This window comes from Panthera pardus, unplaced genomic scaffold (assembly GCF_024362965.1).
Source record: "Panthera pardus isolate Hobbes unplaced genomic scaffold, ASM2436296v1 HiC_scaffold_16, whole genome shotgun sequence".
NCBI lineage: Eukaryota > Metazoa > Chordata > Mammalia > Carnivora > Felidae > Panthera > Panthera pardus.
The window spans coordinates 126770596-126788457 of NW_026526721.1; the positions used below are offsets into that span (position 1 = coordinate 126770596).

At 47.1% G+C, this 17862-nt stretch overlaps 1 protein-coding gene across 3 annotated transcripts in view; it reads right to left on the reverse strand.

The window, feature by feature from the left end:
* EPHB1 (EPH receptor B1) overlaps positions 1-17862 on the reverse strand; it is a 431060-nt gene that overhangs the window by 74807 nt on the left and 338391 nt on the right. For all 3 annotated transcript variants that reach the window (XM_053903793.1, XM_019437143.2, XM_019437149.2), the window contains 3 exons: positions 15030-15192; positions 11045-11153; positions 10175-10239 (listed from right to left, as the gene is read on the reverse strand). In XM_053903793.1, coding sequence (XP_053759768.1) covers positions 10175-10239; positions 11045-11153; positions 15030-15192 — 337 coding nt within the window. The remainder of the gene's footprint in view (positions 1-10174; positions 10240-11044; positions 11154-15029; positions 15193-17862) is intronic.

Sequence of the window (17862 nt, forward strand, 5' to 3'; positions counted from 1 at the left end):
CAGGGAGGCTCCATGGCCAGAGAGCTTTTAGGCGAAGACACACAGATGCTGCACGTGGAAGTTGGCCAGTGTGAACTGAAGGGGTGAGGGCAGGAGGTGAGACAACAACAGACCCACTCAGAATGCAAAGCAGACAGCAGGTCAGTGTCAACAACCTGCAACTTTCCCCAAATCCTGTGCTATGCTGAGAGGAGAGGAGGTCAGGAGCCCAGATGCTGGGGCCTATAGGTGAAAAGAGAATCCTAAAACCTCTTACTAGTCTGGCATAAAGCAGCAAATCCACATACCCCTCTTAGAATAATGTTCTCCTTTGCAAGTGGAGGAAATAGCACATCCCTCCCATGGTGACTGTGATATTAAAGAATACACTGCAAATGAAATACCTTAGCACAGTGCCTGATGTTTACGGGAAGGGCTCAGACTGACTTACTCAGGATTATTATCAATAAACGGTTCTAGGAAGTGTTTGGGGAGGTAGGAAGAGGAAGGGGGGGTGGGCAGTGGAGGATGTAAGGCACTTAGAGTTGTATTAGTTACTTTAAGAATAACTACCTTGTTATTTTAGATCAAGGGCTTTTAAACGATGTATGCTAAGCTTTCCTACAGGAACTCTTCCACAAAGACTAATTAAACAATCTAGAATGTGCAGTAATGAACGGTTTGCAAGTACAGACATCTATAAGGATGAATGAGAAAGGATCCGGAGTTAATGAGCTTTGCAGATATTAGCCCCAATCAGTTCTGGGAAGGACCTACTCCCAGAAGGGGACGGTTCACGTCCTGATGGTGCCAGCATTCTTTCAGGCCAGGAATAGGCAACTAGGTGCACCAAGGTGGGAGAAAGTTCATACTTCAATGATTGGTGCAATTTACTCACAAAGAGAGGTTGCTACCTCGTAGAATTAAGAAACGTGTACGTGGGGGTCAGAGGACATGTGCTCGTGAGGTCACAGCTATTGTGGGGCCAGAGGTTCTGACAGTCACTGAAGCTCCTGACAGAAAGCTGAGGAGGCTGCACGGAGAGGCCCAGGAGGGGTGATGCGACATCACTGTGAAGTTCTGCATATAGGAATTAGTTACTTGTTTTCCCTGAACCTGAAGATACCATTGTTACAATGAGGAAGGGAAACTGAAAACAAAAGCCTATCATCAAATGGCTTAGACTCGGGTGCTTCTCCTCTGATGAGGGTCTGAGAGGGCTGACCTAGCAGAGGGTCCTGGCCTAACTCCTCTGGCAGGGGTAGGGATCCAGTGTAGGAAACCAGGAAAGTGATTCTACTCAGCACGTGCACATAATGGCTTCTGTGCCTCATCCTGGAATAACACATCTCTGCAGACCTCTCTCTGGCATTACCGCTAGGCTTTCTCAAGTCCCCGAAGATGATGAGAAAAAAATAATGCCTTTAGCTAGGCAGAACAGGTCATTTGTCTTGTGGCTCATTTTGTGTTTCTGCATAAATCCTGCATCAGCCTGTTCCTGCTCCCACTTGCCAGTGAGCAGTTTTTAATTATCAGGAAAATGGTATTTAGTGCAATGAATCACCAGACAGTGAACAAGGAATTCAAGTCAGCTGCGGAGTCAGGCACAGCCAAACATTTGGAGACGGGGCTCAGAAATTGTTCTCAGATTATGAGTGTTGGGTAAATATTATCAGTGGTAGTAATAATAATATCAGATGCAATATAGCTCATAATGTAAGGTATTTTATAATGCCCTGTACAGTGTTTCACATTATTGCAAATATTATATAATTATAATATTTTATAGTTATCAATTATTTTCTCATTTTTAACATAGGTTACATACCTTTGACACAAAAGTAGTATGTACAGATCTAAACTTCTGATTCCTAGTGTCTTGAGAAAGAAAAAAAATCTTCAATTTTATGTTCTTCTAATTCACTAGTTTCTATTAAAGAACCAATTTGCAGATATGTTTGTTCTTGGACCTCAAAGCCCATTTATGCTATAGGTGTGGGTTGCAGCCTGGACTGCCTCAAGCTTTAAAAGACCATAGTCCCAGAAGATTAGCCAAATCTTACCCACAAACCAATGCTTTAGGCACTTAAGTCTGAGAAGAAATGACTTAGCCACTATGCAGAGCCTTCTTACATGGTACAGAGCAGTCCTCGAAGCAGAAGAAAACTCCTGGCAATTATTAGATACCCTACATCAGTAGATCAGGCTGGGACAGTCTGGGGATGCTGGCAGATGTATGGGTGTATCTAAAGAGTTAGATCTGCTTGCAAGTGCCAGGGTCTCAGGGTCGAGCAGAAACAGGCTGGGTAAGGGCTAGTTCTAAATAGTGTGTGACATTTGAGGATTAACAGCTGAAGAAGACTGAGAGCTCCTCTTCAGCCCTCTCATGGATCCAGAAAGTACAAAATCAGTGCCGTGAACATCTGGGGGGTGGGAGAGCAAGACAGCCCGGGAGGCTTCAGGGGTTCTAGGAAGGGCCCAATACCCTCCAGCTGGCTGAGGATTCCTAGAATCCCACAGTATGGCTCTGGAGAGGTAGTAAGTTAGGCTGTTCTCAGTCACTGATATCCTGTGTCCCAGCAGGTTTGATGGAGCCATGGGAAGGAGGGAAGTGTGCTTCCTTGTTCCCCGTTCTGGATCCAAGGCAGACTTTCTCATCTTGGTGACTCACCTAAATTTGGTCCAGATACCTAAGCACAAGAGGGAAGCAGTTTAGGGATCTGCACATAAAATACAGTCCCTGGGAGGGACTTCATCCAATCCTCTCCCTCAGTACATTGATCACCCCTCATTTTTCTCAACCTTAACAGGATACCCAGACAGCACCATTCTAGCGACTATGGGAGCTATAGAAAAAGCAAAGCTCATGAGGTTCTTCAGATGATGCAGACATGAAATAACTGGGAAAACAGCACTGGAGAGTCTAAAATCAGGAGACCACACCTGGAAATGAGCTATAAATGTTGCAGAAACCAGAGAAGGCAGAGGGCTATGGACGTCAGTGTTCAAGGTCAGAATCCTAGAAGAACAGGTCACATGCTCATGCCCTGGAGAAGGAGAAGCCTGGAGTATCTAAGGCAAAGCTCAGAGAGGAGTAAGGAGAGTGTGACCAGCTTACGTGTGGTGGGAAGGGAGGACTAAGGCGGGAGAGCACTGATGTACTAGCATGGGAGGGCCTTGACTTCCAAACAAAGGCATTAAGATTGATGCCATCAGACACACAGAGCTGACAACTGTTCCATCAGCTAGGAAGGGATGCACTGAGAGCAAGGCACCAAGAAATTCCTTTGGCTGGTAGGCTGCAGCGTTCACATGTATGTCATGGGGAAGGGGCCGGAGGCTGAGAAACAGCTCTAAGGTCATTGCAATAGTTAAGGTGCCAAGATACAGAGTTTTTAACCAGAGTGCTGCAATGAGAACAACAGAAGAGGCAAGAGGAATCTCAAAGGAAGGACTGATAGCACTCAGTGAGCAATTAAAGATGGAGAATTAAAGAGGTACAAGAAGAATCCAAGTCAATGCCAAGACTTCTGGCATAAAGTGGTGCTACAAACCAGGTAATGGACTTTGGGAAAGAAACCCCAGTGTCAGGGAAGTTCGAGCATGTGCTTTTACACTCTGAATGCACAGATGAAACATGCAAGTGCCTAGAAGTCAGAACTCAGAATGGAAACAGAGCTGGAAGTCTAAATCTGGAGTTGTGGATATAGGAGACACATGGGTGGTGGTTGAAGCTATTGAGTGATGGGCAGTTTCTTGGAGTAAACCTACCAGGAAAGCTTGATGGAAAGTAGAAACAGTCTGCTCCACCTGCTTCTGAGGGCCAAGACCAGGGCAATAGATAGTTGTTTTTTTCCAGGAAGGAGCAGAGGTCCTGGGTGCCCAGCCAGGGTTTGAGGAAGAATCCAAGAGGAGAGCCCTTAGGGAGGCAATGAGCCTCAGCGGAAAAGCAGTGGATCTGAAGAGAATCTTCCTCCTATCTTCTATTTGGAAGTTTCACCACATTTTAAGGTTTGTTCTTAAAACCACAGTAATTGCCTAATATATCTCTAGGAGAAGAAAAGTAGACCACCGGTGACTTGCCCTTGAGGAAGGTACTTTAGGAAAAAGAGTTTCACACCTCCCTACTTCTTGACATCAATGACCAGCATAGGCAGGTCTTTTCAGGCAAGGCCCACTGGTTCTGGGCCATTGAAGTCGTGCTGGAAACCCAAAGTTGACAGCCACAGAGGTGCTTGTTAGATTTACTTGATATTTAATAAGCACCCATTGACAACTCAGCCACCTTTGCCCCGGGGGGCTTTTCCTCCTCTCTTCATAGGCCCTCATTTACTCATGACCAGATGCTAGTGTTCGTGTTACCTCCAGAAGAGGCAGCCGAAGTACCCAGCCTGTCTCCTCCTCCAGCGGATCCACTTGACCTTCACCCTGGTATCCAAAGTGATTTCCAGCGGGTTGGATACTGGTCCTCTATAGTTCGGAAACACCTCTATTACCCAGAGTCAGGAAAGTCGGGTGTGGAATCTTGGAGCAAGGTATGTTTCTGGTCTAATCTAGTCCAGGCTCCCACCTAGAGCAGCAGTCTGCTCTACAACATCTTTTACTGATAGCTACCTAGCCTGTGCTTGAATGCTTCCAAGAACAGAGAGCTAACCTCCCCACAAAGCAGCCTGGCTCTGTGTTGGACAGCTCCGGTCTGGGCGAGGGTGTTCTACACTGAATCCACATCTGCCTACTTTGATCTTTCACTCAATGGTTCCATTTAACCTCATGAAGCACAACAACACCATCTCCTTTCCTTTGCCATAAAGGCATCATGCTTGATCCCTGCCCATGTTTCTCCAGCACTGAATGGGTATTTCCAAGTCCCTGAGGTAAGAGATCAGGACTTGGCACTTTAAACAGGCAGGCCGCTTTGCCAACAATGTTCTTCTTGAAATGGGGTCCTCAGAACCAAGAACATCACTGTAGATGTGTTCTTCCCAGCACAGAGGACCGCATGTCTGTGTGTCACCTCCTCTGATCCAGGGACCAGAGAGTCAGGCAGACCTGAGTTTAAAGGCTTGTTTTGCAAATCACTAATTCCAGGATTCTGGACAGGTTACCTGTCCTCTCTGAGGCTATTTATTCACATGTAAAATCGACCTCATGGGACAGTTATGAGGATTAAATGAGTTAGTACAGGTAAAGGGTCTTGTAACACAGTAAGCACTCAAGCTGAACATTATATTTTACTATTGTTTTGCATCCATAACAGTGCTTGGCTTTTTACTCCACTATATATCACTCATATTAAGCATGTGGTAAACTAAACACCTAGACATTTTTCACACAAACAAATAGCAAGTCAGGTCTCCACCTTTTTGTGTTGCCTTATTTTTGTTTAAACCCAAGCAATAGATTCTAGATTTATCCCTCTAACATTTCATCTTGCAGATTTCAAATTAGCATTCAAAGCTGTTGGATAGTTCTGAATTTTGATTGTTTTATATGGTGTTAGTTATGCTCTCCAACTGTTACCTACAAACTTGATAAGCATCCCTAGGCTTGCACCTGACTCATGAATTAAAAAAAAAACAAACAAACAAACAAACAAACAAACAAGAGATTGAATTGGACAAGGGCTAGAATAAGGCTGGTGCCTTCCTTCCTGGCTGACAGGAGTTACTAACCCATGTTCTTTGGGTACGAAGACAATGTCTGTACTCACTTTACAATGCTTTCCTCTAGGAGAGCATCAAATATTTGTGCCAAAATAAAAACTCACTACATCTGCAATTCCTGTTGAAATTACTAAATGTATAACCCTAGGAAATGATATGAGGTCCTCATGCTTCTTTCTTAATCATCCTCTGTGGTTCCTAGTGATCACTGAATTCAGTTGTAAATGCCCAGAACCCATTTGCTTTGGTCTCTACAAGCATTTGGCAGGGATCAAGCTCACACTCCTGTTCTGTAATCTCAGTGCTCTGTCCTCTCGCCCTAGGTGGAAATTTGAGCTTCTGCCAGTCTTTGGGCACGTAACCTATTTGTTTTCACTTTTCTCAAGGCTTAAGAATAGATCTGTGATTATATCCACAGTTACCTGTACAACGGAGGTGGTTGTGTTAGGGTTGCTTTCTGAAAGCCCTTGCCCCCTTACCGAGCTCTTTCTTCCTCTCTCCCCACCCCTACACACCTCACCCAACTCAGAAATCTGTGAGGCATCAGCCACTATCAGGCATGTGGTTACATAAGCCTCATCAATACCCAGTAGCACTTCCCAAATATAGAATTGACTAGAACTTTTCTAATTCCCAAGCCTACCCTGGCCTACCTGGATCATCCTGTCCAGGCAATTTTTAGTCAGCCAGCAAGCACCTTCTGAGATCTGGCTCACAGTAATCATGAGAACACACCATCTGTCTGCCTCTTCTTGGACACGGGAAACCCACAGTCCCACCCACCCATCCTTGAACATGAACCTTCCAGGCTCTTTATCCAAGCATCCAGCACCACATCCAGCAGATTCTCTTCCCAACTTGACTTTCCCAAATCCAACCTCCCCTTTACATGCTTATTTTCTGTGCTCCAAGCTCAGAGGAGGGCATAAACCAGTGTCCTAGACAGTGTCCTAGACTGTACTCTCAAATTGAACAGCTCTGTCACGTCTAGATGAGCTAGAGAGGGTATCCATCTGTGAAGATTTTGGTTATTTCTCCTTCAGCCTTTCATCAGCTTGAAAGGAGGGTCTGGGAGAGCACAGACCACCGGCCTCTCTATGGCACCCTATTCCCTGCCCATGGGGAAGAGAGGTGGGGCTCTCTTGGGCACTGATGAATACAGCTGGGGAGCTGCTGCGGGTTTTCTGTCACCTCTTGGGCAGGAAGTCCTCAGAGCTGCAGTCGCTGGCCATATCCCACAGTACCATGCATGCATGTGGATGGTTCAGGTATAGTTATGTGCATACATTCTGCTCAGACATAACTGATCTTTCTGTCTCCTGCAGTGGGACCCAGAAGGGGGTCCACCAACCAGGACACCTGGGATTAGTTCTCACCCCATTCGCCCCTGCTCCTGACCACCAGGTACCCTGAGCCTCTGCAATATGGTAAGAGCATGGGCTCTGTAGCCAGACTTACTGCCATGTAGGAGGCGTGTGACCTGAGGAAGTCGCTTAATCTTCCTAGATTAATGCCTGCTTCCTAAGCGATTGTCAAGGTTAGATGAGTTGAAATGAGCTACCAGAATGAAGTTCGCAATTCATGGTACAGAGTAGGCTTTCCATAACTAAATACTCCTCCCCCTTCCCTGTCTAGAGCCAGGCACAGCCTCCATCAGAGCTGGAGTGTTCTCTTCTGTTCTAAGAGTTCTGAGCCTTCCCCCAGCTCTACAGTCCTTCAGCTGTGATTCTCCAACAGTAGTAGCTTAGGTCAGAGTGATGGATGTGCAGGGGAGGAAAAGCACTAATGCAGTTCAATGCATGAGACTATGGGTTTAGGGAACCAGGCTGCAAAGAAGAGCCAGGGTTCAGGGGTTAGATAAAAAGAATGGTACGAATAGGGAAAAGGACTTATAAAAGGTGAGCTGAATTAAAAAGAAGACAGACTTCTAAAGCAGCCAAGGGAGTGAACTCTGGTCTACCCTGCATCCCAGGGACAGCAACTGTGCCGCTTGTTAGCACCGTGTGCTTAGCTGTCCCCATTGGCTGCAGCAGGGCCACTATTACTGCAGACTGCATAGTGGTTTCTCTGTGGAGCTGGGAACTAGGGAAGCCTCCTTCTGTTGGCCTTAGAGGTGAAGAGTTCCTCAGAAGTATCTGAGTATTGTGGAAGCGTACTTGCGTGCTGTGGCTGGCAGAGCCCACCCCTCCAGAGCAGGATGGCCAGAACTCAAGTGGAAGTGGCCCGGAGGGCACCAAGCTGCACCTGCACTCGATGCTTGGGGACCCCCTGTACCCTGACTGAAGAGTGACGAGGCTTAGCTTGCCTGGCTTTAAAGAGGAGAAGTCTGTCTTAGGGTACCCCATTCTCACCCTAGGGCATCTCTAGTCTCCAAAATGGCATTCCTCCTTTTGAACCCAGTTTTGCACCCTCTGCATTCAGACTGATATGGCCATCTCCAAAAGTTTCCTCAAAAGAGGTTATAGGATGCTAAGTCTGAAATGGGCTTCACAATGGCCCTTTTTAAAAACATTTTAAAAATGTTTTATTTATTTTTGAGGAGAGAGAGAGAGAGAGAGGGAGGTAGGGAGGGAGGGAATGAGTGGGAGAGGGGCAGAGAGAGAAGGAGACACAGAATCTGAAGCAGGCTCCAGGTTCTGAGCTGTCAACACAAAGCCCGACACAGGGCTTGAACTTGTGAACTGCAAGATCATGACCTGAGCTGAAGTCGGACACGTAACTGAATGAGCCACCTAGGTACCTCCACAGTGGCTTTTAATATGGCAGGGAGTTAGTCCAGAGCAGGGGGCTGGTGGGTAATGTCAGAATCCTGAGGCAGGGCAGGGAAGCAGGGTGATAGAGAAAGCCTTTCTGGTAATTCTGATGCACTGTGGAGGGGGTACCTTCACTTGAGAATCAGAGATAAATCAAAGTCTTTGTTTTTCAGCTGGGGAAGCAAAGGCCCTGCCCGGAAGGGCAAATGCACAGGTTAAAATGGGTAAACACATCTGTAGATTTTGCAGTGAGGCACAGAGTCAGGACATTGGGAAAGAAAGAGAACACAGTAAGGTTTCCTCTCTGAAACCAGTTACAACTGGTTAAAATGGAGGCCCACAGTGGCCTGGACAGGGAAAGGAAGGGGAGTGTATGGGATTCTGAGTGTTGCAGAAACTTTGCCTGTAGCCTTAGAAGAGGCCACTCTCCAGTCCCCCACCCTCATTTATGCTGCTGATTGGAAGCTGCCCGGGACCACTGTGGTCGAGTCTCAGCGTCTCTGAGCTCACTCTGAGCCCTCTCCTCCCTCCCAGCAATGACTGCCTGGGAATAGCAGCCGGCCGCCAGGAGTCTGGTCCTCTACAAACCCTTGGCAGTTTCTTGGTCTTGGGTTGAAAGTCCCCAGAGAACAAAGCCATATCTACAGAGTGGCCTTTGTACAGTGCCAGCCAGCACTGGCCATGCTAGAACACAAACTCCTCTGAGGTGGAGCTGCTGGGTGAAGGTCCTGGCCTCACTTTCTTGACTCGATTTTAGAGAAGGGAGGAGTTTGGTTCATGAGAAATTTTGCCTTTGAGCCCATTTTCGCTCCCAGGACTGCCCATTGAAGGCACGCTGAGTGTGCGTGTGTGTGTGTGTGTGTGTGTGTGTGTGTGTGTGTGTGTGTACAAGGTCTATTTTCTATGCTTGCTGCTGAGTGAACAGGAAGAAAAGGGCTGACATTGCACAGGGGGATTTAGGTGAGTTGAGATTTACAGAAGAAGCCTGAGACAGAGCACAGTGCAAAGTGCTGGGACAGATTTCTGAGGGTAACTGTGGAATTCAAAAGGAGTTATTTAGAAAGACAACATGTCCCAAGGACCTAAGCTTTCTGGAAGTAGGGAGGTGGCCCAAGTGACCTTTTTTTCAGATCCTGCAATGTTGTAATTACACAGATAAAGGAATAGTTTTGACGTAGGACTTTACACTGTACGTTGGTAAGGAGAAATTTTAGTTATAAAAATATTATATATAGGTTTTTAAAAAAGAGATGGGTAGGATAATGAGTGAGAAAAACTTTTAAAGGCACTGCTTAAAAGAAAACACTTGGGAGATATCCCAACACTCTGGCCTCTTGGGCTCTGCTATCTTTTTAATTCCCTATATTCATGTTCTCTGGCTTATCTGTGAATTTGGTTAACACATTCCCCAGCCGCTCAATTGGATAAGATAAGGCAGAAGATGTTAATAGAGAACCCTCCATCTTTTCCCACTGAGTCTGATTTCAGGATTCATTGACTTGCTAAACCCAATCTTTTCCCCCGAATTCTGTGTCCTATACGGGCTTATCAACATGGAAGATAATCTACCCACCAAGCATCCAATGAGTGCCCACAACAGGCAGAGAGCAGATGGGGCAGGCAGCCTGTGGCCCTGGGGACCTGCAGAGAAAGGACGCTGCTGGGGCACCGGGGGCTGGAAGGGGACTTGTCATTGGGACTGGCCAGTCTGGCTGTAAGGAGCACTCCTCCAAGCACTCACCTGCTCTACCAGGCAGTGGGTGTGTGCTTTCTACTCACCTCGGCCGGTGCTGTAATGCTGCAGCTTATCGCTGTACACGGCCTCTTTGCTGTAAGCCCGTTTCCTGTAGATGCGAGGAAGAGGAACTCTCTTAGCTGGAGTGCACCCCTGCTGCTCGGCTCCAGGGGTCTCCCCCACCTCCCCTGTCCCGACGGGGGCTCACTAGGGCATCTTCTGGGACTGGGAACTGGGCAGCTCTCACTTTAACATTTAGTTCCTGTCCTGCTTCCTGGAAGCCGGGTCTGCTTCTGGGTCCCCGTCAGAGCCTGGGGCAGAGGTTCTCAGGATACCTATCAGCATGCTGGCTGTACCATGGAACTGCTCAGGAGAAGCCAACTACAGTGCTTTCCAGAGCAGAATCTGGGCTAACCCCCAAAGGCAGTAGCAACAGTATTAAAAATGCACAAGGCCTCAGGGCCTGCCCTTCTGCAGAACTTGGAGTTCCTGTTTTCCTCCTTGGCTCTCCTCCTGACTGCCTGCCTTGTGCCCTCTGCCGAGGGCCTTGGCTCTCTAACCAGACGATGGGTTACAGTATAGGGTGTGATGCTCCAGTGGGTCAAATGCAATTTGGTAACTGTCGCTCCAACAGTGAGGGGGAATAAAATGAGGTTTGAAGATGGATGCTGTTTACCCATAGCCTTGCCCAGCTCTTATGGGGGATTTTATCCCAGGCACAGAGAAAACAAATAATCTGGACAATTCTAGGCTGCCTGTGGATTGAGATGGAATGATGACCATGAGCTTGACAGCAAGGCTGTGTATGGTCAGGCCCCGTCCAGTCTGCATGGCCTGGGAGGGGCCTGCATGTGGAGAGGGGCTTTCCGAGTCTGAGGTGAGCTAGTGGGAGCAGATGGAAGTAGAGGACCTACCTGCTACAGACGATGGAGATGGCCACCAATGACACCACGAACACGACCCCGGCTGCTGCCGAGCCAGCAATCAGTGGCAGCTGCTCCCTCAGCTCAGACTTGTAGTCATCTAGGTGAAAAAGAGGCATTAGAGTTCTTCCTGTGTGCTCATTGCATACAGCTGGGACGCGATGCATGACACTAAAGACATTATAAATATGTGTGTGTGTGCGTGCGTGTGTGTGTGTCTATATGTATGCATATGTACAGTACAGCTTCTATGCTTCAGAGTTAGAAGACCAACTAAAACAAAGAATGATCTTCAAGTCACAAATAAACAAGAACAACTAGAAGCAAATGACAGTAACAATAAAAACAAAACAGCAGGGACAGAAGCTCAGAATTAAATGCTGATGACATGTGTCCCCACAGCAGAGGTGACTCCAATCTACATCCCCTCATTTGGAAGGTATCTCAAAGGACGGTCAGTCATGCTAGGATACGTCTAAGGGGAAGAAGAAAAACCACTGTTGAAGGACTTTTGAAAACACACAGGTGTTGAAACACAGCACAGCGTATAGATTCTTTGAGCAGATATTTAAAGAGTATCAGCAGCTGGGCAGCAGGTGCTACACCAGGAGCTGTGGAGGATGAAGGAACACCGGAGAAATGGCCCGGCACTCCAAAGTTCCCACTCAAGAAGAATACGATCAAGGCCTCTGCCAAGGTTAGAACCGTGCTGTATTACACGGGCAAAAAGGAAGCCCCCGAGTCACAGAGGTGAACAGAGCTCCCCCGAAACCCTGGCTTTACCATGGGTGAGCTCTGTGATCCTGGACAAAGTCTTTAGTCTCTCTGACCCTCAGACTCCTTTCTGCTAAAAAAAGGTAATAATAAAACAATCAAATTATGAGAGGCACAGTTTGCAATGTCTGCAATGTCCCAAATCCTAATACTCTTTTCCTTAATCCATAGAAACCACTTGGCCTAGCTGGCTATTATTATTATTATTATTATTATTATCATCATCATCATCATGCTTATTCCTTCACTTGGCATTAAGGACTGAGGCATACAGAGATCAAGCTTTATGTGTTCTATTACAATTAAGGTTGCCAGATACAGTAAATAAAAATACAGGCCGACCAGTTAAAAGTGAATTTCAGGTACACAATGAATAATGTTTTAGTGTAAGTATACCCCAAATGTTGAATGGGAGATACTTACTTAGAATAAAATATTGCCAGTTCTTTATCTGAAATTCAAATTTATCTGGCTATCCTGTATTTCACTTGGCAACCTCAATGACAATAGCTCTTGAAGTGAAATTCACCATGTCCTGCATCAGAATCACCTGAGCCCGAAAATAAACCATGACTTTTTCTGGGGCCCTCCTCAGGTCTACTGAATCAGAACCTTTGAGTGAAGAGCAGAATATCTCCATATTTACCAAATGTTCCAGGCGATTCTCATGCTGCCCAAAGTTTAGGAACCACCGTTCAACTCTGTGGGTGGAGAAAGAGACTTCCAAAGATAAGGATGTTATTCTCGAAGCCACTCCATAGACATCAATTTTAAAGACTGAAGGTATAGTGTCTCAACTGACAGCTTTCTGTAACATGAGTGTTTAAAAATAAAATGGGGTGTGTGTGCCTGGGTGGCTCAGTCAGTTGAGCGCCCGACTTTCGGTTTCAGCTCGTCTTGATCTCACAGGTCGGGAGTTTGAGACCCGCACTGGGCTCTGCACTGACAGTGCGGAGCCTGCTTGGGATTCTCTTTCTCTTCCTCTTTCTCTGCCCCCCCTCCCCCTCAAAATAAGTGATTAAACTTTAAAAAAAATTTTTTTTTGGCAAAAGAACAAAATTCAAGGAACCACAATGAAGAGTCCATAAAAACATCTTTATAACTTAAAAACTTCATAAAGCAATGTGACCTTCAGTCTTTAAAATTGATTTCTAGAGAGTGAGAGGCTTCAAGAACCAACATCCTTATCTTTAGAAGTGCCTTCCTCTGCTCACAGAGTTGAATGATGATTCTCAAACACTGGGGAGCATAAGAATCACCTGGACTGTTTGATAAACATGCAGATATCATGCTGTATGAATGGGTTAAAAAAAAAGCATATAAGCCAAAGGTTAGCATACTATAGCTAACAGCAGCCCATAGTAGCTCTGCTGTCATGTGGAGGTCAATGCTGCCCAAAGCGTGGTCTTTGACCCTGGGCGGAATCCTATAGGTCCTCCGGCTCCAATGACCTATCACTGATCAACCTTCAACTCACCTTTATGCTGAAGACGGGGCCCAAAGCCTCAGTGAACATAATTACTACCGATGTGCAAACCTCAGTCATTAAGATAAATACTCCTGAATTTGGCCACTTACCAAAACTCTCTTACATCTAGCCCCTCTTGGGTTTATAAAACTTAACTGCCAAATGTAAAAGGAATAGTCTTCTTGGGAGAAATTTGTTACTTCTTGATTTGTCTAGCAGAATTGCCAAGAGACCAGTGCTCAGAGCATTCTGAGTTTTGGGTTTTTAATCCTGTGTACTTCCTGGTGCCACAGTGCCCATAAATCTAGATGGTAAGTAAGGTGCAAAGAGGGGACAGAATCCTTAAGGAACAGGAGACAGCCTGCATTCTTTTCATACCGGCAGCATTATTAACCTGAATAAATTGGCTCGGTTTCTACCCCATCTCACTATCCTCAAAATATGAGCGAAGATTCACCTGAAAAGAACTCAAAACGAGTTGCAAGCTCCAATCCTACAGGAGCCAGAAAACTCACATTAAAGCATCTGGGTACAAATCACTGGGAAGGGGCAGATGCCCCATGGGGGCAGCTGCGTCTCAGCTCGGGGGTACAGCCCTCCCCCTACAACGCCCATCAGCTTTGGCTTCTTTTCAGCTTTTCACAAGAAAATGCACATTATGGTTTTCATATGAAATCATCTGATTTTAAATGTTTCTGGTGAAATGTTAAATTGTTAAACATAATAATGTGAGTCAATATAAAACCTCAGGTCCTATCACGCGCCTAGTCAGAGAGTGCTGGCCTAAAATAAAATGTTATGTAAAGGCAGACTGTTTTGTGTGTAATTTAATTAATAAGTGAAAAATTAAAGGCTCTCAGTTGAGGGGGTTGAGAAGAGACTGATATCTGGAAAACTATCAGGAAACAGCTCACAAATGAATAAATAAAATGGACAGACAGTGAATAGAAAAATGAAAGCATACACCACAGTAAATGGCTGGCTAAGGGAAAGAGTGGGTGAACACAGGCAGATATCCCACACCGCCTCCTCGGGCTACAGGGAAATCAGATTTTCATAACCATTTAAAAGCATGGTCTCAGAGGACCAGGAGAGACTGTCATTAATGGGGAACTAACAAAGCCCAAAGGTGGAAGTATTTTGGGTGACAGGCTTTCTGGCCTTGGGGATGGTTTAGAAGACAGTGTCTGTCTATTATCACTGGAGATACATGGCTAGAGTCACATGTGAAGCTGTTTCAAACAAGCTGAGATACTGGTTGCATGGGACTGCTATACCCCAAAATTTGCCCCTCTGTGTCCTTCCTGGAGACCTTATCTCGTGAAATTAGGTTGTGAGCTCAGCTCCCAGCCCCCCAGAACAGAGGGGTGAAGTGGGAGTGAGGGTAAAACAACGGCAACACCTGGGCCCTGATTCTGAGGCAGGAGGCACATGAACCCTGAGCTACGTGGGGGTCTCCCTGCCAGGACCTCTCTGCATGTGGTACAGAGATCCACTGAAGGAAAACCCAAGCGATGTTAGGAGAGAAATAGGCCTGACTTCAGAAAGATGCCCTGCCTTGTGAATGACTCAAGAGTAATGCCCTGCCCCCACCCCCCCAGGGCAAACCCTTCCAAGGGAATCGCACTGGAATCCAGTGACAGGTTGGCACTTGGGCTGCAAGGGCAGCTTTTCAGGGCCTCTTCCCCTCCCCCAAGTGCTGGCCCTGTACCACTTCACTGGCCTGCCTCTTACCGTCCGTCAGCGTCTGGAAGCACATCTTGCCACTGAACTTGCCGTAGCCCGCCACCGTGCGGGCACGCACTTGCACCACATACACCATGCCTGGCCGTAGGCCGTCAATCCGCGCCGTGTTGGTCTGGCTCCTGGCCATGGAGGAGTTGAATTCATTGTGCTCCTGAAAGAGAGTGAGGAGAACAGTCTGCAGCCTCCTCCTGAGGTCTGCGTCCCCACCTACTCCACCCTGGAGCACCCAGGCCCTGTCAGTCCTTGGTCCTACAGGTCTGCTAAAAGCTGTCACTGGCCCCAGGCCCTCTCTCTGAATGGGGGACATCTGGCCTGGACCAAGGGAATGAAGGATCAGCTCTGTGTCATGAGGTGGCCATGCTCTAAAAAGGAGGCTCTGAGTAAATGGCTAGGCTCTCAGAGCCAGGCTGGGGGGCTCATCATTTTCTAGTCCTTCCCCATCCAGGGTTCAGTGCACATGCAGCTTTGCAAAATCCTGTTGCGTCTCCGATGTCAGTAGAAGCAAGCTGGGCAGCATCGGCCCTTTGTCTCCCTTTTTTTTTTTTTTTTTTATGGTTTATTTATGTTGAGAGAGAGAGAAAGAGCACACACATGAGTGGGGAGGGGCAGAGAGAGAGGGAGAGAGAGAATCCCAAGCAGGCTCCGCACTGTCAGCACAGAGCCCCAAATGGGGCTTGAAATCACGACTGTGAGATCATGACCTAAACTGAAATCAAGAGTCAGACACTTAATTGACTGAGGCACCCAGGTGTCCCTGCCCTTTGTCTCATTTCTATTGAGGACTTGCCTTTTCTCTCCTCACTCAGGATCTCCTCACCATGACTGTTCTAGATCACCCCTTAAGTTCCCTCAGGTCCTAGTCCTTAGCTGAGTGACTTAGTGTCCACTCTGCTACAAAGCCTGAGGCCATTCCAAACCACCTCCCATACCTGCTTCTGCCTTCACTTTGGCCTGTGTCAGTCTGTTTGGATCCCAACTTCTAGTTCCCTCTCCACCAGCATCGGGAAGACATGTCCATTCTCCCTGGAGAGCAGGCTCTGCCCCTTCTCATCTATTCAGGGGTCACCCCTCCACCCCCACCACTCTCTCCGGCACCTTCTGCCTGGTCTCCTATAGTCTCTGTTATCCACACATGAGTGTCCTCTGGTGTGCACAGATTTTTGCTCCTGTTTCTCAGCCTTCTGACTCCCCACCCATAGTTGGTGCCTTCAAGGGTACTTCCTGTCTTTGCTACTAACATTTGGTTTGTGCCTAGACTTTTGTAGCCTCCTATCTTTTCTGCCACTCCCTCTCCACCAAATCCAAACTTCTTTTCTAACAGGACGCCTGGGTGGCTCAGTCAAACATCTGATGTAGGCTCAGGTCATGATCTTACAGTTAGTGAGTTTGAGCCCCACATTGGGCTCTGTGCTGACAGCATGGAGCCTGGAGACTGGTTCAAGTTCTGTGTCCCCCTCTCTATCTGCCCCTCCCCTGCTCATGCTCTGTCTCTCTCTCTCTCTCAAAAATAAAAACAAAACATTAAAAAAGATCTCTGACCTTCCCTAAAGTTATAATCAGATAAAAACAAAACTCCTAAATCTAGGTTTAGAGGGTCCTCATAATGAAGCAATTCCAGTCTCTCACAACCCCCAAATTACCACCTCGCTGTCCCTTCAGGGGCCACACTCCCAGACCCAGGGCCTTTGCTTGGGCTGTTTTCCTGGTCTGAAATGCCTCTCTCTAGTGCTCCTCTGCACCCTGCATGTTCCTTGTGCCTGTATCTCTAAAACCCCCTCTTCCAGGAAGGCTTCCCATGGACTCTGTTCATTGCTGTCTTTCATCTTTACACCCTCCCCTCAGCACCCTCATATACACCAGCCTGGCCTCTGATCATTTTCATGTGTGCATTATGAAGACTGTGGGTTATCTCCAAGTGTACAGGAACAAAAGTTTCAACTCTGGGACTGCCCCTGTCTGTACCATCAGTCTCAGAGCAAAATGGGGACATCAGTGAAAATGAAGAGCTTAGGTCACTGAGAGGGAAGCTCCCAAGTCCCTGTGCAGATCTGGGGTTCTGTGATGAATTCTAGGCACAATGGTTTGAGGGGCATGGTAACAAATGAGGGGAAAGCTGACGGCAAGAGATGTGTAACCCACAGCCTCAGACAAGCAACAGAAGTTTGGGGAGTTGAGCCAGGACAAAAGAATACAGTGCAATGATTTAAAAAAATTGCCATTGTTTTAAAATATGCAAACATCTACTTTGCAAAGGCAGAGGTGACCTAATGTGCATTCACTCAATCATTTGGCCCGGCAGCCACATTTATGGCATACTACCATGTGCTGGGTACTACCTACACATGGTTTCAGGGACCAAGGCATGGCCCCTCTCCTTGGGGATGCAAAATCTTGTGGGGTGGACCAGAAAATACCCAGATGCTGACAGCAGTGCTGACTGAGTGACTTGGCAGAAGGCAGCTTAGGGGGCTGGGGGATGGGGGGGGGGGAAGAGCAGAGGGTCACCCAGCTCAGGCTGGTTTAGGAGACTGGGAGGGTGACGTTAGTTGAGTCATCAAAGGCGGAAGAAATTAGCCACATGGACAAATACAGAGAGTGAGAACTGAATAGAACACGTGAAAGCAAGGCCTAGAGAGATGAGAAGCCTGCAAGCAACTGGGCCCATCTAGACTGTGGTGACACATGCCCTGGTGACAAATGCTTGGAAGTAGTTTTAAGAGACCACAGGCTAGAGGTCAGCTTGAATAGACGGTTGAAGGTTACACACTCATCCTCATGGAGGGGATATCCATTGACCTCTGGGAGGGACTGCTTGGAAGGA